The sequence below is a fragment of the Molossus molossus genome, unplaced genomic scaffold (assembly GCF_014108415.1).
Source record: "Molossus molossus isolate mMolMol1 unplaced genomic scaffold, mMolMol1.p scaffold_m16_p_1, whole genome shotgun sequence".
Taxonomy (NCBI): domain Eukaryota; kingdom Metazoa; phylum Chordata; class Mammalia; order Chiroptera; family Molossidae; genus Molossus; species Molossus molossus.
In genome coordinates, this window is record NW_023425344.1 from 29,722,570 (window position 1) to 29,743,060 (window position 20,491).

The 20,491-nt window shown below is 50.9% G+C and overlaps 1 protein-coding gene across 5 annotated transcripts in view; it reads right to left on the reverse strand.

Annotated features, from left to right (window-relative positions):
* Positions 1 to 20,491, reverse strand: part of APBB2 (amyloid beta precursor protein binding family B member 2) — a 281,249-nt gene that overhangs the window by 60,661 nt on the left and 200,097 nt on the right. For all 5 annotated transcript variants that reach the window (XM_036279992.1, XM_036279983.1, XM_036280010.1 and 2 more), the window contains 2 exons: positions 9,570 to 9,716; positions 6,771 to 6,898 (listed from right to left, as the gene is read on the reverse strand). In XM_036279992.1, the coding sequence (XP_036135885.1) occupies positions 6,771 to 6,898; positions 9,570 to 9,716 (275 nt within the window). The remainder of the gene's footprint in view (positions 1 to 6,770; positions 6,899 to 9,569; positions 9,717 to 20,491) is intronic.

A 20,491-nucleotide genomic window follows, 5' to 3' on the forward strand; every position in this document is an offset into this window, starting at 1 on the left:
GCAGACCTTTCTCCCAGGGGCAAGACCGCACTCCCCAGATAAGCTTTCAACACTGGATCTGGGAATTCCATCAATCATTTGCTGCTGTCCGGCTCAGAGAACCCTCTGGCTAGACGTCAGTACGAAGTCTCCATCCTCCATATGGACCCCCCCACCCCCAATACTCCTAGGAAAAGAAACATGGGCGAAGCAAAAAGAGGGAAAACTTTCAGATTAGCTCAGAAACCAAGCGGCTCACTATCTCTCCATCCCTGTCTCCCAAGACAGAACTGCTCTTTGTCACTGACAATTTCTACCAATTCAGAAGGGAAGTGTCCTCGGCACAAGTGCTGTGTCACCGCCGTGCGACGCAGCCGAACAGAAAGGACAGCCACACTCACCAGCGTGCCCAACAGAGCGGCCAGCGCAGCCGCCTCTGCCCTGTGCCCTGGCCGCCTCCTCAACAATAACTCAACGGAAAGACCAACCAGGAGCCTACAGGCAGGAGACAGAAACCACACGGGTGATTGAACAGAGGAGGTCATACGAAGAACTGTAACCAGAAAAAAAAAACACCAAAGGGGAACATGGAGAGGTTATCAGGAAGGCAGCGATGGCAAGGTGGGGCTGTGACCTCTAGGGAACAAAGGACACAGATGAGAATCACCACTCTAACTCAGAAGCTTGCAGGTGGCGCCCCAGGGAGCAAGACAGACCCCTGACACTGAGGAGGAAGCCCTGCTTGGAGATGCTGTGGTCTCTGGTCTTGAGGGAAGGGCCCGAGGCTCTAGGACCCAGCCCTTTAAAGAGGGCTGCAGGGGTGCAATAAAACGGAGCATCGAGAACCTGCAAGGTGGGCTCAGGACTGAAGCTTGTCTAGGATGATGCTCACCAGCAGGAAGCAGCTTCCTGCTCCTCCAGCCTTGCAGTCTCCTGCTGGGCGGAGCCCAGTGGGCAGCACCCTGGCGAAGCAGCAGTGTGCAGAGTCCGGGCCAGCCTCCCAAGCGCAGCAAAGAAGGTGGGTTTGGAACCCGGAGACAGCCGCTTAGTCACCGGCAGGGCAAGCTGCTTGTGGGCTGGGAAAGTTGGGTGGTTCGTTTTCACCCTCCACAGAATGCTAGTAGTTCCACCTCTTCTTTTCTGATAGTAGTTTTAACTTGACAACTGTCAGCCCCGCTAGAGACTCCATTTCCCACAGTCCTTTGCAGTGGCATTCAGCCAACAGGATGTGAACAGAATGTGAGGAATGCAAGTTCCGAGTGGCCTTCAACGCAGAGACAAGTCCCTTGGCTCATTCAGACCAGGATGATACTGGAGGGATTGAGGGGCACAGAGCCGCCCCGCAGACAGCCCAGGGGAAGTAACCTAGTAGTTTAGCCGGTGACCTGTGACCCGTACCCCGTGTCCCACACAGAGGGCCGAGCAGTGCTCCGGTGTCCCAGCAAGGCCGGCAGAACTGAGGCACTGGGAGGAAAGCAGAGGACTGTCCTTTCCACAGGAAGGTCACCTGGCCTTATTCTGAACGCGTTATTGCTCTCACCCCTTCTGCTACATCTGTACTCTTTGCTAATTTTTCTTTCTTTTCTTTTTAAACAACCCACTAAAGATGGAAGGTCATTCTTAGCCCGAGGGCATAGTTTGTCAGCCTCTGCTTTCAACTCACACTGGTGTCTTTTCTCATCAGTTAAGGATCCAGACCCTTAAGGACAGTGACAGGCCACGGAGTCCATCCCTGCTGACCCCAGGCTATTTCAAACCATCCCTCATTTTTTGTGAGGGTTAACAGAGAAGTGTCCTCTTCAGACAGAGGGACATCCCAGGTGTCTGTCCATGCCCTGGCACTACTGGACAGGCAAAGCACATCTTCTGTCCTCAGCTACATAGTCTGTACAATAAGGAGGTAGAAAGCCTTTGGTGACTAAACCAACTTTTACATTTCAAACCCTATGAGAAAGTTTTGCACATTTTAACTAATCTACCCCAGTGTCACTCAGGGACCCTCCATGCAAAACCCACCCCCAAAGAAAGCAATCTTTTCAAAAGAAACTAAAATGAAACAACAAACAATACTGGCAGGAAAATAAGAGCACGAACTGTGTGGCAACGGCTTCCAAAATGACTGAGCCAGGGGCTTGTGGAGAGAAGCCTGCGGGGAACACCCTAGGGGAGGAGAGGGGGAAAGAATATTCCGCACCCCTGACACTATATTCTTCAGGTACAAATCCCCTGAGAGCCTAACCCGATAAAACAATTAACCAGAAATAACTCATTTAAAAAATTATAAATAATCTATGACATCGTAAAATTTTATTAAAAATTATTCATCAAAAAAATGCCCTCGCCGGTTTGGCTCAGCAGTTAGAGTGTCGGCCTGCGGTCCAGAGAGACCCGGGTTCAGTTCCCGCTAAGGGCATGTACCTCGGTTGCCGTTTGTCCCCAGCCCTGGTTGCAGTTGTGTGGGTGGCAGCCACCCCATGTGTCTCTCTCACATGGATGTTTCTCTCTCTCTTCCTCCCTCTCTCCCGCTCTAGCTGAAGATAAATGCAAAAATGTCCTCGTGTGAGGAAAAGGAAAAAGAAGAGCCCTGCACAGTTTGGCTCAGTGGTTACAGCGCCGGCCCATGGACCACAGAATTGCAGGTTCAATTCTGGTCAAAGGCACGTACCTCGGTTGCAGTTCAGTCCCCAGACCTGGCTGGTTCATGAGGGAGGCAACCAGTCTATGTGTTCCTCTCACATTGATGTTTCTCTCTCTCCCTCCCTCCCTCCCTCCCTCCCTCTCTCTCTCTCTCTCTCCCTGGCTCCCATTCTATCTGAACATAAATGGAAAAATATCCTCAGGTGAGGATTTAAAAAACAAACAAAAAGAAAACAGAGAAAATGTACAAGACACTTTCTAGGGAGAGGTTTTGCTGTACAAACTGTAAGCACAGAGGACGCGCCAGAGCGCTGAGCCCGCAGGAGAACGTGTGGGAAGCACCGGGCACGACGCTGTGGCCGCCGCGGCTCACTCTGAAGGAACTGGATCTTCGTCGGAGCCGGCCCAGTGGGGTCTCCAACTTATAACGGTTGTTTATTAACAGTAATTCCAATTTTTTCTTATAAGCAGAAACGGCAATCTATTGCTGCACTAATCTAAATGGATGAGCTGGCTGGCCGGGGCAGCCTTTCCCAGCGTTCCAGGCAACCGCGCTTCCAGAAGAAAGGGTCCCATCGCGCCTGGAAACGCGTCTCTAAGGGTCCGGGGCACATCAGCACAGAAACACCTAGAAGAAGGTCTCCGTTTCCCAACTGACCGGAGAGCCTTCCTTTTCCTCCAGGAAACCCGGTGAACATGGTACTTCATTCATGCTCCATTGCTGATATGGAAATCTCCGGGGAGAACCCACTTCTGGGGTCTGAAATACTCTGACCATACCGCCCACCCATTTTCCTTTCTCAAGAGAAGCAGACTGGATCCCACACTCTACTGTTGGCAACATACCCCAGGATCTGTGTGCCCAGAAGATGGACCCATATCTGCCACAAGAGGGGAGAGGAGTCCCCATTAAAGTCCCCTATGTTCAGAAATTATGTTGCTTGCTTCTGATTTCTCTATGAAAGAACAGAGAGGGAGCTCTCCCCAGAACCCCAGTGAGTAAAAAGAGAGTGTGCCCCAATGCTGCCTTTGATAGCAAAGACAGCTCAGGAAACCCCCTTCGGCACTCTCCGTGCCTGGGAGCATTCGCATGCATCTCGCTGCCCCCAAAGGAACCCACGTGCAGAGTGGCCCAGGGAGCAGGGGCAGCCTTCCCTCTTCCCAGCAACTCTGCAAACGTGCTCCAAGAGAGGCCAAAGGTAGGCGTGACCCAGGAATACGACAAAACCTTCAGCCCCATCGAGCAACAACCAACATGCACAGAACCAACATCGGATGTGACTGCAACTCCTTCATAAGAAGTTTCTCAAATCAACCTTGGGGATCGGGGCATCACAGCTGGATCACCTCCTCATTTAAGGTAAACTTACTCCACAAGGAATTTTTTCAGAGCAAATCAAAGCCACTCGAAAGCCTTAAGAAAATGCTAAACCCAAAAGAACTTTATAAATTCTGACATTACATGGCTTAGTGAAGTACTCTGAACTTCCAGAAAGATTTTGTGGCCTTCAAGCCTCTGGTACACATCCATTTCTTCTTCATTTTAAGCACATCAAGAAATCCCCTAAGAGATTCCATGTTCTCAGCAAGGAAAGTTACAAAAGAGAATGAGAAACAGGCTCGTTTTCACAAGCGAAATGAAACACTTTTATGTTTTATTCATGCACAGCCCAAACCCCCTCCTTCTGCATCATTACAAAATGAATTTGCTCTTGTAAATTGCTGTTAAAAAAAAAGAAAAGAATCAAAAGCAAAAGCAAGTTTAAAAGAAGGCAGGGATACAAAGGCCCCTCTCCTAGGGGATGAAAACCCAGGGGACCAATGGGGAGAAACAGAACCTTCCATTGGCAAACATACTTTTTATTTACCGCAATCCGGCCCAGGGCCCCTAACCACCAGGAGCTTGTGGAGGTCCTGAGAGCCCACAGGAAGCGCTGAGTGAATGTCTGTTACACTTCTCTGCTAACACTGAGCAAGAATAAGACACGGTTTGAAAACATGGGAAACCCAGCCCACCTCTCGAAACCATAAGCACGGCAATGTAACCTAGTGTTCACCGACTTCACTGGGAGCAGAGGATGGGAGGCTCTGCAGGACAACTGAACTCAGCGTGTGCGGAACAGCCTCTCATCCTCTGCAGCCAATGCCGAGCTGTTCTTGCAACCTCCCTGAGGTCTGGCCCCTCCCAGTCTTTGAAGGGAAGCCACGCAGTCAGCTGTATCTGCTAGTGTGAGGCCAATAGCTTCAACAAATCAAGTGCTAATATCCAGTAAGCACTTGCCATGTCCCCATCACTGTGCCAATTACTGCAGATACACATGGGCACATGTGTGCATGCTTTGTGGTCCTTATGATGATCTGCATTTCACAGCTGACAGGAACTGAGCCTCAGAGCTTGAATAATTCAGTCAACTGGAGTTTGAATCTTTTTTTTTTTTTCCTCTCTCTCCCTGAACATGTAGCATTTGGCCTCGCTTGAAAGAGTTGGGATGGGCTGAAAACCTCATCAGTGAAATCTGCTCACAACGGAACCTCAAGAAAACACAACCCCACCTACTTGCGTAAGTATATGCTGATCTTCACCTTGGCTCCTGCCTTAAAGAACAGGAGCCAGGGAAGGATCAAGCAGCCTACACTCTTCCGTCAAGGCTAAACATTTGTAATGATGAGCAAACATTATCAGGTATTTTCCTTGTAAAGTTAACCAACTCGTGTCAATGCATCAACTTCAGTGCTACGGTTTTGCCAAGCCAGTAAATGACAGGCATGTACGCTTCATCTAGCCACTCATCCCCCCAGAGCACCTGGCCCAGCTGTCCCCATTCACCACTCCGTTACAAAAGCTCAGACACAACTGTGCTCCCAGAAAGGTTCACCCAGCAGCAGTCCGAAGACATCCACCCTGCTCTTAAGACCACTTATCGCATCTGGTTCCGGCAAAAATGTTTGTTCTTTGACTGACAAATACTTAAACATTTTCCTTTCTGGCTTCGAACTTGCAACGGGATCAAAAGACTATCAAAACCACTAACGCCCACCAAGGCAGGGATAATCCAAGGCAGAGCCCTCCAGAGAGGACCACATGCTCCAATAAACCAGAATGCTCAGGAATGGAACCAAGAGAGCCACCTCCCCGCTGTCCGGGATTTCCACCTGCGTTTGCAATGTTCTTGTCCATTTTCAACAGTGCAATAATTAATCATCCCATAGCTCATCACCGAACGCTAGGAGATCCGCGGACACTGAGAGTTGCCGAAGATTAAGGATACAGTTGATCCTTGAACAGAGCGAGGGTTAGGGGCACCAACCACCGGAGCAGTCCAACACCCACATGTAACTTAAGTCCGCACTCATATACTCTAACTCCCAGCTGCAGACAGAGGATATAACTGACCTTTGAACAACATGGGTTTGAACCTCTCGGGTCTAACGTGAATCCAAGCAGTTCAGACCCGACTTGTTCAAGGGTCGACTGGGCTTCACGAGTGAAGTGCACCGAAAGTCACCCAATTACGTAACAGTGGCATCCCAGACGACGTCTGTGACGACTGCCACTTTTTAGTTAGAATATGTATGTGAAAAACAGACTTCCTTGCTTCCCGTCATCCTGGGGAATGAAAAGTCACAACACATCTCAGTAAGAAGCACCTCTGTAAACAACCGGTTTTCAACAGTTTCTGGAAAAATACACATGGAATGGGATGTTGGTATGACCAGATGTTTCAAGTGCTGGAAAAGGTCGGCCAAGGCGAAGCCCCGGAGTTCCTGGTGATCGTGACTCCGAGATCTGAAGCCTGCGACTCAGGCTGTGGAGCCGCTGCCTCCACGCCAGCCCTCAGCACAGGAAATACCAGGGGCTGCGGGAAATGGCCCGGACTCCACCGAAAGAGATGGGAGACGGACACAGACTGCAGAGAAGGGTGCACGTGAGCTGGGAACTGAGATGACCGAGGCTGAGCGGGAGAGAGAGACGCAGAGGTGACCGAAGGTCGGAGGGACAGAGACCAGGAAGGGAAGTAGCGTGGAGGGTTCACGAGGCGGGAAAACAGACACAGCTGTAATTGTTCACATTTCTGAAGAACGGCTGCCGTCACTGCACATTCAGCCAAGGGCAGGATGGGGAGACCACACCCCGGAGAGGTGCCGGCACTCACCGGCCGTTGTCGCGGCCCACGCCCCACACGCGGATGCTCACGATGGGCTGGGAGTGCAGCACGGAGCGGTCCATGGGGTCCACCAGGCTGAGCGTGTCGTTCTCCAGGATCAGGTACATGTCCTTGCCCTGCAGCCAAGGAGAAAACGTTACCTTCCTCACAAGCACCCACACGCCCTCAGCAACAGTGGCGTCCAGGGATGTGGTTTCAACGGCCGGCCGGAGGAAGCCACCCTTGGGTCTACAATTTGTTTTCCTAAGGGAGAAGCATCCTCTCCTGACTACAATAGTCACAGATCTTTCATACTTCCCTCACACCCCAACCTCTCTCTCCCTCTCCAAGTCCTCTGAAAAGTGTCCCTAGCCTGCTTTCTGGCCGCCTCTTCCTTTTCATTATTCACACTTCTGAATCTTTAAGAAAAAGGCTAGTGGTGGGTTTCCTGGAGTCTGGTCCTTCATTAACTCCGCGCCCAGCATCCATACCCCCGTCTCCCGCTCCCTCCCCTCGGGCCAGACCCCGCAGGCACCTGCCATGATGTCTGTCTCTTCTCTTAACCACTTCACATCTGTGTGACTCGGCTGGCCAACAGCAGGACCAGCTGTGACATTTCTCGGTACAACCGCAGTTAACATGTGTGCGGCTTTACCACACCTCAGACATTATGTCACATGCTTAAGGTACCTTGGCCCGTGCACTCTCCAACTGGCCCCCAAGAGTTTGGTTTGTCATTATTTCCAATCAGCAGGTAGGGAAACCAAGGCCTCAAGGTTGAGTGACTTGTTGAAGGTCAGACACAGCACCTGTGACGCCTTTAGCTCCCCGGGTGTTGTGTTGACGCTGTAGGGGGGGGCTGAGGTTTCTTCTCTCTTACATCACTGCTGAGGTTTTGGTCTCCTGTCTCCCCCCATGTGTTGGCTCTTTGAGGGCAGGAATGCTAGACCATTCAACTTTGTTCCCCTTGAAATTCCTGAAGCATGATTTTAAAAAACTATTCAACTTCACTGTACAAGTGAAAGACCGAGTCTCCTGAAGGCCATGGTCAGCCTGATGCTGGGACCCAGAAGCCAGGGAGGTCTCCTGGGAGCACAGTGAGGCTTCCTGGCGGCTCTTCGAATCCCAGAGCAGGACAGATGTTGCCGGGCCTGGTTTTCGAGGATGACGGTCTGGCTCCCATCCAAGGCTCTGAGAGTGAACACAAGCTCCATTGCTCAGGTGCAGACATGGGTTTTCAGGGCCTCTGTTGGCCAATGCTTAGGCTGAGCGTCTACATCTGAAACCCAGGATGACCTGCAATCTTCCCAAAGGGCAGGGGAGCCGTTTCCAGAGAGCCCTGGGAGAAACTCAGCCGTGCAGACTGCGGAACCCGAGCAGCAGGCTGCCCGCCGCCTCGGATCTGCGCACCCCCAGATGTGTGCTGGGGAGCTGCAGCTCATGCCGCTTGCCGAGGGGCAGGGCCTCTGTCTGTGGCCACTTCAAGGTCACGGCTCTGTCCAGGCCTTGGGCAAAGAGCCAATCCTTAATGAACTAGTTTGCAGATTGACCACAATTGGGGTGCAGGTCCTGGAGAGTCTGCTGCCCAGCACCTCACAGACGTTGGGTAACTGGTCAGTAGCTGAGCAACGGTTCGCAGAGCCAAGAAGAGGAACCGACCTGCTGCCCCCCTACCCTCCAGCCAAAGGCTGGGCTCCCTTCCTCCAGACCTCAGCTGAGCGCTGGGAGCCGGGGAGCAGAGCGGGCCCAGGTGCCCTGGGCCAACCAGGTGATGTGCTCTGAGGTAACGGGGAGCTGCTAGGGATTTCTGGTACCTCCCCTGTCGCTCCCCACCAGGAATGAAGCACTGACTGCTGCCTAAAGGAGATCTTCAGCCAGGCCCACGAGGGAATGGCCCCCAGAAAGCTCCTCCCGTGCAGCGGCTCCAGGGCAACCACTCTGCAGGTGCTGTCGGACTCGGAGGGCTTGCTGTGCCTGGCACACCCTGGTATGCTCAACACGCCTTTTAGGATGAGACCCACAGTGAGGCCAAGTGCCCCGTCACCGAGCTCGGTGATGCACTTTCTTCGGGCTGGTTCAGCTTAAAAAATCACAGCGGGTTCTCCCAAAGGCCACAGAGGCTCTGTTCCCTGGGGAGGGACCCAGGGCAGCAGACACGGCCCACGGCACTCCGATGCGTTTGCTCGGCAGGTCCCAGAGCATGGCAGGAACTGGCTCTTCCGGTTTCATACGATTTTATAAATGTTTCACATTTACACTTACTATTTTCCTCTCTGAAATTATCCACTATCATTTCAAAGTAGAATTACTTTGTTCAAAGTGAGAAAGAATATATAGGTATCCATTTCAAAACTTATGTAATGTTGATTTTCAGATTGTAAGTAAAAAAGAATGTGTTACAAAGGATACTGTTTTCGACCTTTGGAGCATCCGCGTCGACAATTTGGTGTGTACGAGTGGGTCACGTTCCCCTCTGAGAGGGCCGTGGGTCTTCTCCTTATTTTCCGGCACACCCGACTTGGCAAGCAGATTTAAGGGTTTTTCTCGGCCCTAAAGTCCACAGTGGATTCTTGGGGACTCAGGAGTTCCGGCTAGGTCCTGTCACTTGGACGCTGAGGAGCGTTCTCCAAGGGCCCCTCCTCACTGGGACCCGACAGTGCTAACGGGTAGATCACGGGCTGCGTCCTGCCTACACCTGACAAACACCTGCCGTGCCCCTCAGTACCACGTCCACGGAGCTCTGGGCTTCCCCGAAGCACAGCGGAACGGAACCGAGTCTGCCACGCGTGGTTTCCACGTGTTACTTACCTCTCCCCAGATGCCGACTGTGTCCCGGATGTCATTTTTGCAGTACGAAAGCTGCCTGATGCAATTGTTGACAGCAACACTGCTCTTCCCAGGGGCGAGGTCCTCCTCCGCCATCTCCACCCAGCCCAGAGAGCGCACGGCAAAACACTAGGGGACAAAGTCAGGAGTGTGAGCTTCCTCAGTGGCCACAGTCACTCTTCGTCAACACACCCTAAACGCCTCTGCTACATCGTGTCCAACCATCTCATCCCCTCGCTGGAAAATTAAACTGCGACTTGTTTTGCCCTTAGAAAATGTGAGTGATAAATATCTTCTTGCCTGACTTTCTGTGTGTGCTCAGATCTTTTTCTTAGAATAGACAACTAGAGGTGGAATTATAGGGCTAATGGGCATACACATTTCTAAGCTCCTTTATTGGGCAGGTTTTAAAAATAGTAAGACATGCAACCCCCATGAGCTTAGTTGTTACACCGAGAAAAAGGCAATAGGAGAAGGAAGGAATTACATCCATGTTAGGCACTTTATTAACAATGAGGCAAATGTACTGTCTAATCCCCAGACATGAAGGAAAATGGGAAGTGCTTGCACAATAACAGGTCTCAGCTCCCACACCATGTCATTAGCACCAAGTCCTGAGAAGCCTGCAGAGTACACGGACCTGTGAGACTCCTTAAAGCACACGTTCCATTTATTCTTTGGTCATTAGAGATATTTTGAGATGACGCTCCTTGTCTTTTTAAAGTTCAGTTATTCAATTAAAAAAATATATAAAAAGCATTATATGCATACTGCAACCAGTAAAAAAACCAAAGATATATAAGGAAAGAAATCCCTGGGCCACGAGAGGATGCAGCCCCTGCTTTGCTGATCACTGCCAGAGTTGCTAGGTGGCCAGAACTGGGGTCCCTCACCTGACCCTGTAGCCGAGTTCCTTACCCCCTTGGAGGGCTGGGGTCCCAAGCTGCACAGCAGTTGAAGAGACCACCTTACTGGGACAGCAAGGGCATCTTGTAAAGTTTCCCAAAGTGAACGTCATAAAATGAGGAACTGCAGCAAACTGTCCCAAAGGGACCACATTCATCTAGTTCAATCTTCCCCATCTCAGCCTCCAGGCCCAGACTCCTTCCCAAACTGTTAATCAGTTATTCAGTAAAACATACACACACACACACACACACACACACACGCACCAACAACAATCTATTTAAACATGAGGATCCTGTGTCTGGGAGAGAGGTTCTGGAACATGCCCTTGCAGTCCATCTGCAGGTGTGTGTCCACTACAGCAAAATGCTCAAAGGGAAAGAGGATGCCCAGAGGCACAGGGCTGGCCTGTGACCATGGGAGGGCCGGCCTCTGGTCAGCAGCTGAGGTGTTTCTTAGCCAGTCTGCCTGCCCCTCTGCAGCTCTGCTTCCTTAGCCCCAGAACAAACTGTGTGTCTCCAGGTGGCTACACCTGATATGTCACAGGGGCACGTCACAGCCCATCTTCCTCGTTTTAGGAAGACGCACTGGTCTGAGCCCGTAGCGCTCATTCCCGCCTCCTGCAGGGAGCACTGTGCAGCTCACTGACCTCCCTCCTTTGCTGGTTCCCCACACAACCCCTAGTCCTTCAATCGTGATGCAACAACCTACCCCAGCCTGCCACTTCGATCTTGTTATCTACCAGCTCCATGTCCCTGTCCCGCCTCAAAAAAGACAGAGATTCTCTTGATTTGGAGAATATTTATGTTATCCCAAACTACTTAACAGCAGAAAATAAGTACAGTACAGTTGTACCATCTGATCCAACACACAAGACATCCTTAAAATGTTAAGGATAAGAACTCATTACATCCTCACCCCATCCCTCTGAAGTTGACACTAAGTTGGCTGTACCCATTTTACAGAGGAGTAAAGTGAGTGAAGCACAAAGCTATTAAGTGGTGGCCCTAGGATTCAAACCCATGCAGTCTGACTCTGGGGCTCCCGCTCTGCTTTATGCCTGAGATTTCTCAGCAGGAGAGTATCAGGTGGGCTTCGCTCACGAGGAAGGCACGCTGTCAATGCGGTTTGAGTGCACGGCTCTAGCACAGGGATCTCCTGGATTCAAATCTTAGCTCTTAGATTTACTGGTACTGTGACCCTGGGCAGGTAATTTACAAAGTCCCAATTTTTTTCATTTGTAAAAATAGAGGGTTCTCACGAGGAGAAAACAATGCAATAATACAGCAAGAGAACCACACATTGAAATGCTCAATGACCATGTGTTGAAAGAGCCAATGAACACAGGGCCACATACGTCTTACCTGGAGCCATCAAGGGGAAGCAGCAGGATCAGAACATCTGCCGTCAGGGTGACCACACGTTCCGACTGTCCCCAGGATGGCTCTAGGTCAGGTTTGTTGATGTGGCACAATTACGAAAAACAGCTCCTTTTAAATTATTTTCATCACTCTAGTCAAACTACCAGCACACTCAGCTCCAGTATGGAAGTGCACCCGGACAGGATGCTGAGCGACGCCCAAGTGGAAGGGGGGCTCAACATCGACAGAAGCTGTCATGAGTAGAGCATCGTGGTGATCCTGGGTGGGGTGCTGAGCCCTAAGAAACCAGCATTATTGTGGGATGCCCTTAAAACTAGAAGCCAGGAACATATTTTTTCACTTTCTCTAATTGCCTACTACAAAATCCTACAGTCTATGAATACTCGAAAGAATGTATTAACAATAAAAAAGGTAAAAAAAAATATATATTTACACACACACACACACACACACACACACACACATACATACTGGCTGCTTTTTGTCCCTTGAGTCCAAAAGCATGTGGATTTCAAACTATACCAGCTCACTGAAAAAACCAAGGGTATTTTTCTTGGCTAAGAAATTCAAATGGCTAACTAATCCCACCAGAATACATTAAGTATATTATTTTGTCATGCTGATAAAGAGAAAACAAGAGCCCTAAATATATTATTATTATAATGATTTTATTTTAAATAATTTTCTTTGTGCTATTCTGCTACTGCAACTTAGTTTCCACTTTGAAAAGCTTCACTACCGGATTGAAAGAAAACTGGGTGTATGGGGACTAACCGACCTCCCCTAGGGGGGAGCTTGGCTTCCTCACAAAGGATGTGCTGTTTGGTGCTGCCCCCGTGTGGCCAGGAAAGTTTATCACCACCATCACTTTTTGTGAATCCTTACCCATAGATTTTTTTCCATTCCCTTTAAGAGAGAGTGGAAGGGAACGGGCCACACACACACACACCAGTGTGAGAAAGACACATCCACTGGTTGCCACCTGTGCACACCTGGACCTGTAACCTAACCTGAGACCCTTTGGTGTGTGGGATGATGCTCTAACCACTGAACAGACTGGCCAGGGCACCACCGTTACTTTTCCTTCCATAGGGGAATTAATGTTTTCTGTACTTATCAGCTCTGGGAATAAACACTCGTTTCAGAGTATGGGGTGAGTTCAAAATATTCACTAAATCTGCCTTTAAAAACACTTTCCCAATTTTTGAATAAAGCTCAATACTTGCACTTTGATTGATGTTCATTCCTCAGTAGCTCTTAACCAAAAGAACAAAAACGAGTAATGGTTCAGGATATGGACTGTGTCATCAGATGAATCTGGATTCAATCACAGCCTTGCTATTTACCAGCTGCTGACTCAGGTCTCTAAGTCTCAGTTTCTTCATCTGTAAAATGGGACTAACACAGTACCTATACTTTGTAGCATTCACTGTGAGGACTGAATGAGATAATGCTGGTAAAGTGCTTAGCTACTGCCTGGCATACAAGAACTCAGTAAATGTTTATTATTATTACTGATAAATTTAACTCTTCTTCGCGTGGATTATGAAGATTTCTGTAGTTCAACGGATTTCAGCCAAAGCTGGCATGCGGAGCAGAGGGGAGGTGCTGAAGATCATGGAATGTGTGAGCACCCCCAGAGGGCTTTGTGAAGACACACAAAACCAGGCCTGTCCCCAGTTCCTGGTGCACTCACTGGGTAAGGGGAGGGCCCAAGAATCTGCATTTCTAACCAGCTCCCAAGTGATGCTGATGTTGGTTCCGGGGACCACACTCTGAGAACCACTGATGGGGCCAGAGGGCCCCTTTCCGAACCTGAAGCCATGCCCACGACTGATCCTGAAAGTAGAAGATGGGTTCAAATCCCAGGACTGCCACTTACTACTTGTGATCTTGGGCAAGTGTGTTAACCTCTCTGTGCCTCAGTTTCCTCACCATAACATGTCGATACTAAAAATACCTGCCTCACAACAGCCTCTCACGTGTGCTGAGGATCGATGGGCTAGATGAGTTTGCTGCTGCTCCTCTGCTGACTGTGGTGACTGTGGGCATGGAGGGGGCCCGGGTCAAGGCTGGACAAGAAGGGACCCCGCTCTTGGCCTGGGGTTCCCTTCTCTTCCATCTGTCCTCTCCTCCCCCTCACTGGAATCAAGTTGTCACACTTTGGCTGGAAACACACATCCTCGCAGTCATTTCTATTTCTTTGAGTCCTATTTCAGCAGAGACATCCGCCTGGAGCGAATCTCCTCCTAAAACGTGTGGGAAGCACACAGTGCAGAGCCTTGGCTTCTGTGGCCAGGCGGTCCTGGGTCCACAGTCCTGGAAACCCATCAGCGGGGTTCAGCCTCCATGAACCCACGTTTACTCAGCTGAAGAACGAGAACACGAGGCTCCAAAGGAAGCGAGGAGGGAAAAGTGGCCAGTGCACTGCGGGCCCTCAGCAGACGTTCCCTCTCTTCTCTCTGCTCCAGGAGACTCTGATTTCAGGCTCTGTTTTCCCACAGGTGTTCAGTTTTTCATTCCCCGGAGCTCTAAGGAGGGCAAGGTGAGCACGTGCAGGCAGAAACCTTGGGGGCCTGGCTCCTGAACCACAGGTGGGGCGGCGGGGAGGGAGGGCGTGCGAGGAAACGGGAGCTGTGGAGGAGCAGGCAGGAGCTCACCCATCCCGGGGGCAGCCTCGGTGCACAGCACCAGGGAAGATGGTGCTGAAATGAGCTCCTGTCCACCAGGCAGCACACCCAGCGCCCAGAACCCAGCTCTACAACCTCAGAGATAATGACAAGAGGTAAGTGATCCCAGAATCGATAGCAACACTAAATTATAGGTATTACAAAACTAAAAAGGTTCAGAGAAAAGCTACAGTTTGGTCTAGCATTACAAATGTAATCCTAATGAACACTTGTTTACAAGAATTACTTACTACTTAAGCCTAATCACCCTGCAGCACAATAACAACAGAGTATTCACGTCAATACACACTTATTGAGTGCCTATTAGTTCCTGGAGACACAGAGATGAGCCAGGCACAGCCCTGTTTGAGAAGCTTGTAACAGGTAGACAGGAGGCGGGAGCCTGTAACTGGCAACGTGCCTTAAGAGGCAGAGGCACACACACCTGCCGAGAGCCCGCAGAAGGAGGTTTTTAACTCAGAGAGAGGGACAGCTTCCTGAAGGATGCTGTGTTGAGCTAAGCCTTGCAGGATAGATGGATTCATTTATTTAGCAAACATCACTGACACCTACTGCATGCCAGATACTGGAGACAGCGGAGAACCCAACAGACAAATGCTGTGCTCTGAGTAGTATTTCGAATGGGAAGGGCTCACTTGTTTGGCTGCAACACTGAAGGTCACACAGCTCCATGGACGTAACCACGATACGTAGGGGCGGGGCAGTGAGCATGGTGATTTAGTGCCCAGGATTTCCAGTCACTGACCTGGGATCAAGTCCCAGATCGGCCACTTACCTGGGGCATGATCCGAGCCACGCCGCTCTCTCTTGGTTAGCCTCAGACTGCTCACCGGTTGCAGCGAGGATAATGGCAGGGGCCTCCCCGGGCACAGGCGTGATTAGGGGGATGGTCTGTACTGTGCCCCTTTATAGGGCCTGGCTGAGAAAAGCTGCACCCTGTTTTCTCAAGGTATCTGATCCCTGTCAACGTGCCAGGATTGGGGAATGTTGCCAACAGCCAGCCAGTCCATCCTGTTTCGTTTTCCCAGCTAGTGATCAAGAGTCAATAAGGAGCCCTGGCCAGTTTGGCTCAGCGGTTAGAGTGTTGGCCTGCGGTCTGGAGAGACCTGGGTTCGGTTCCCGCTAAGGGCACGTACCTCGGTTGCAGTTTGTCCCTGGCCCTGGTTGGTCGTGCGGGTGGCAGCCACTCGATGTATCCCTTTCACGTCGATGTTTCTCTCTCTCTCTCTCTTCCTCTCTCTCCCTCCCACTCTGTCTGTACAAAAGATGGAAAAATGTCCTCGGATGAGGATTAAAAAAAAAAAAAGAGTCAATAAGGATAACCCTTGGGTGGCTGGTGGCAGAGAGAGACACGGGGTCTGCTGAGAGCCTGGGAGACCCATGGATGGGCTCCAGGAAGTTCTGAAAATAAACCCAAAATTGTGCGTGTGTGTTTGCATCCTATGTAGAGTGTCTAAAGCTTTCTCCGGTTTTCCCAAGGCTCCGAGGCTGGGAGGCTCTTTAAAGCACTCCAAGGAGGCCCGGCACCACAGCGCCCCTCACGGACCTCCCTCCGGCACGCAGACTGGGGACAAAAGGCTTACTAGTTGGCATCGGAGTTCTTTTGCACAAAACCCTCACTTGAATATATTTTTCCATCGATTTCAGATAAAGCGGGAGGGAGGGAGAGAGAGACAGAGAGAAACATTGACGTGACAGAGACACATCGATTGGTCACCTCCCGAATGACCCCAACCAGGCCAGGGATGGAACCGCAATCAAGGTACATGCCCTTGACCAGAATCGAACCCCAGACTCTTTGGTCCGAAGGGCTGACGCTCCAGCTGCTGAGCCAAACTGGTCAGGGTGTGAGAGTTCTTTTTTGAGAAGCAAATGAGGAAATGGTTTCCTGATCAGGAATTTAAGGAAAACGGAAGAAACCGGCCAGAAAGGGAAATGGCAGAAAGGGCCGCCCCACCTCCGGGGAAGCATAACCTGGGGGGCGGCGTGCCTGAGCAACTTGTATCGATGAGGGCAGTCCAGTACCCAGTTTCAAAAGCCAGGACCTGTTTCTGATGCAACGTGAGCCCCTCCAGCTCACCGACGCCCCGGCGGAAGCCAGCTACAGAGATGGCTGATGTCGGCAGGGGGATTAAAGGAGAAGGGTGTACCCGCCCCTGGAGAGACGCCTGGCAGAGAACAGCGATGGCAAAAGCCTCAGGGTGGAGAACAGGAAGTCAGCGTAAGAGAAAGGCATGTCCCGGGGAAGGGGCAGGACTTGGGGGAGGACACGAGTTTCCGCAGGACGTGTGGTGGGGATGCAGCCTGTCGCACGTGGACCCCAAGGCGTGGGATCCCGGCTGCTGGGTTACGGAGAACTGCACTGCAGAGGCCTTTTCTATCTGTGTTCTTGGGGTCAGGTAGGAAAAAACCAACAACAAACCACATGTATTCTTACTATATGTGACTATGAAAAAGGACCTTTTTAATCATCATAGAGCCCACAACCTGGCAGCGAGAGTATCCTTTTTCTATTTCATACTGGGGGCCCGAACAATGTAACTACTTAGGTTACGTTCATTATATTTGACATCCTATACTCTGGATGTTGATTCTAAGAGTTAAGACCAGCCCTCTGCCCTTTCGTTTCCCAGTTATGCACCAGAGACGGCAAGGACCTAATTGTGCCCAGCAGCAGGTCTTCGCCCAGACTTCGCTGAGAAACAACGCAGCCAGGAAGCAAGGGGCCGTGACCTCGAACAACCTGCACAGAGTCCGTTCTAAAAATGCACAGGCTTTCCGAGGCTCCAAACAGCTTTCCTGGACAACGCCTCCAGATCAGGGAAGCCTCTCCCGCGGAGTTTGTGGTCCTCACTCGTAGGAATGCAGATCGTCGTCATTAGACACAGACTGAAATAAAAGTAGGCTTCCTTTGCTACCGCTGTTCTCTGAAACACTGAAGTGCTTTCCGAGTGCAGCGCCCCAGCGGGCTCTGTCACGGAGGTGCCTGGGGACTCTGGAGTGGGGCTTGACCCAGTTCTCCATCCGGCTGAAGCAAGGAACCAGCTTCATTAATGATGAAGTGTGGCGATGACCTTAGCGGCCAGGGAGGACCCGGAGTGCACTTCTACACGGACCCCAGTGAGCGCTTCAGCTGTTCCTGCTGCAGCCCCCCCCACGCCCCAACTGTTTGCAACATGGTGAGAACTCAGACAGAAAATAAGACGCCTGGCCCTTGGGGTTCAGAGTCCACAAGTGCCATTTACTTAACTTTCCCCCTTTTCTATTTTTCAGAGCAAGACAACCTAGTGGAAAAGCAGAATACTAACATTTTATGCTGACAGATTATTCTACAAAGAGGACAGTCATAGAAATGGTGATATCCATGTAGTACTTACAATGTACCGGGCACTAAAAACTGAGCCTATAACCAAAGCATTGTCGAGGACAGCCACCTCCCTGACTGCCTGCTCACCATTCCCAGATGCCAACTACTCCCCTTTACAGCCCTTACGTAAGCAAGTTAACCCACGTGACGACACATGTGGTAGATGTTACATGATTCCTACTTTACAGACGAGGAAACCGCAGCACCGAGTAGTTATTCTAGTAGTTATTAAGGCTTGAGTTCTGTAGTTATGAAGGCTTGAGACAGTGTAGGGACTTGGGCCCAGGAAAGGAAACGTACCAGGTGGCCAGGAAGCCAAGTTCAGACCAGGTGGCCAGAAAGCGTCAAAACACATGTGTAAGCTCATCAAGGTTTGGCCTCAATATGACCTTCCTGGGGTGGCAGTAATGAGCACCACCACCATCTTGCCCCCACAGCGCAGGCAGAGAGAGTTGCTGAGCAACCTGACGGAAGGAGGAAGTAACCCCACCCTGACATGGAAACTTCCACGCCCCGAACTGTCCCAAGCCGGCCTCTTCGCACAAGCCCACCTGTCTCCAGCTCATCAAAGCCGCCGGTACAGTCAGCCCCCACCACTTGGAGGACCGCCTCTCCTCTGCTGCCTCCCGTGCTCGAGCGTAAGCTTAATAAAATCTGTCTGGAAACTCCTCTGGGGTTTCCTCTTGATTTCTATCTTGGGGAACCCAAGAACCCCAATGCCAGCAACATCCTTGGAATTCATATGTTTAACCTCTAATTTCCAATGTGACCGTATTTGGAGTTAGGGCCTTCAAAGAGGTAACTAAGATGAAATAAAGTCACAGGGTGAGCCTAACCAGTAAGACTGGTGCCCCTGTTGGAAGAGGAAGAGACACCAGGAGTTTGTGGGCGCAGAGAAAACGCCACGTGAAGACCCGGCAAGAAGGCAGCTGTCTGCAGCCCAAAGAGAGAGGCCGTGGGGGAAGCCAGACCAGGAACACCTTGCTCTTGAACTGCCAGCCTCCAGAACTGTGAGAAAATAACTGTCTGTTGTTTGAGCCACCCAAGCTGTGGTGTTGGTTACGGCAGCCGAGTAGACAGTGCAGAGGTGTATGAACTTAGGGTAACCAGCGTGCACATGGAGGAGCTGGCATCAAGTCCAAGTCCAAGTGCTGACCAATTCCTGTCGCCAGGCTACCTGCCTCCGAGGAGCGGCCACGGTGCTGGTTCTCCTGGGGGAGAGGCATTCCTCACCCTGCACCTGGGGGCCTCAGAGAGGACACGATGAACACCTATGATGCACAACCCTCCCCCCACAATCCTAAGTACTTGCCAGCTAGACCAGGCTAATGCCAGAGGTCAGGGAAGTCTGGTTCCATGCTAAAGTGGCCCCAGATAATTCAAGGCTAGGAGCACACTGAGACTAAAATACCACTGAAATAGGGAATAATTACTTCAAAGCCCCCCAGGTCTAGATTTAGTCCTTCAGCCTGGCCCTGAGACTTCTCAGTTACACGGGAGCCTCTACCATAGGCACCAACTAGCCCTGAAGAGGTCTGAGTGCCCGGTGCACACTTCCACCAGGGGGTGCCATTACACTTCCTGCCTGCCTTCCCTCCCCTGGTAAGTTCATACACCTGATAACAGATCACTCCCTGGTAGTGCATCTCCATGGAGGCAGAGGAACTACAGCTGCAATCAACTAAGGCCAGTGCAGGACGACCTGAGGGAGGGGTCAGGGGCAGCCCAGGGTGGGGCTGAGGCCCTGGGCCGTCCCAAGCAGAGCCCTGCTCTTTCTCTGACAAAAGGCTTTCTCTTCTGTTGTTCAGGAAAGGCCAGTGCTCCCGGCCACAAGGAGTCCTGTACAATGCCCAGTCCACAGTGACTCCTCCTGAATCTGCCGAGTACGGTGAATCGTCACCACGTTGTGATCAACTTTTATAAATTAAAAACAACAACAGACTGTCTATTTACAGAGAGAAACGTACGCCTGCCGGGATGCTGGGGTTGGCTAATGAGGACTTGTTCTCTGGGGGAGATCCTCCACCGTTTTCAACCACCAGCCCACTGCAGGCTGATGGGCAAAGAGGCAAGCGGAGAGGCCCACGTCAACATCCTTGATCCCAGGAGAGTCCTCGCCAGTGTGACAGAGAGACAGGCCCCTGGGTTGTGATTTCGTGCGTAAACAGTTCATTGCATTAGTCATTTCCTGCCCAGGAGCCAGGTTGATATTATAAAGCCTATTTTTATCAATGGAAACATGGAGCGGAGGAGGGTTCAACCAAGAGACGTAGCCCATGTTTCAAATGTCCCAGAACAAATTATGTGTATGTGCATCCTCAAACATGAACTCGCAGGCATATCCCATTAAACATTTTCATGTGATCACCATCCTCTAACTAGCAGTGACCGTTTACCAAGTATTTTCTACACAAAACCAAGAGCCTCCATTTGGTGGGGAAAGCATGAAGGATGGCCCTGAATTTACGGATCACTTTCCAAATACCACCTTCGTGCTTCCCAACACGCAGCATGTGTTCCTGCAACCCTACGGAGCAGGAGCTCCACTTGCTATTTTAT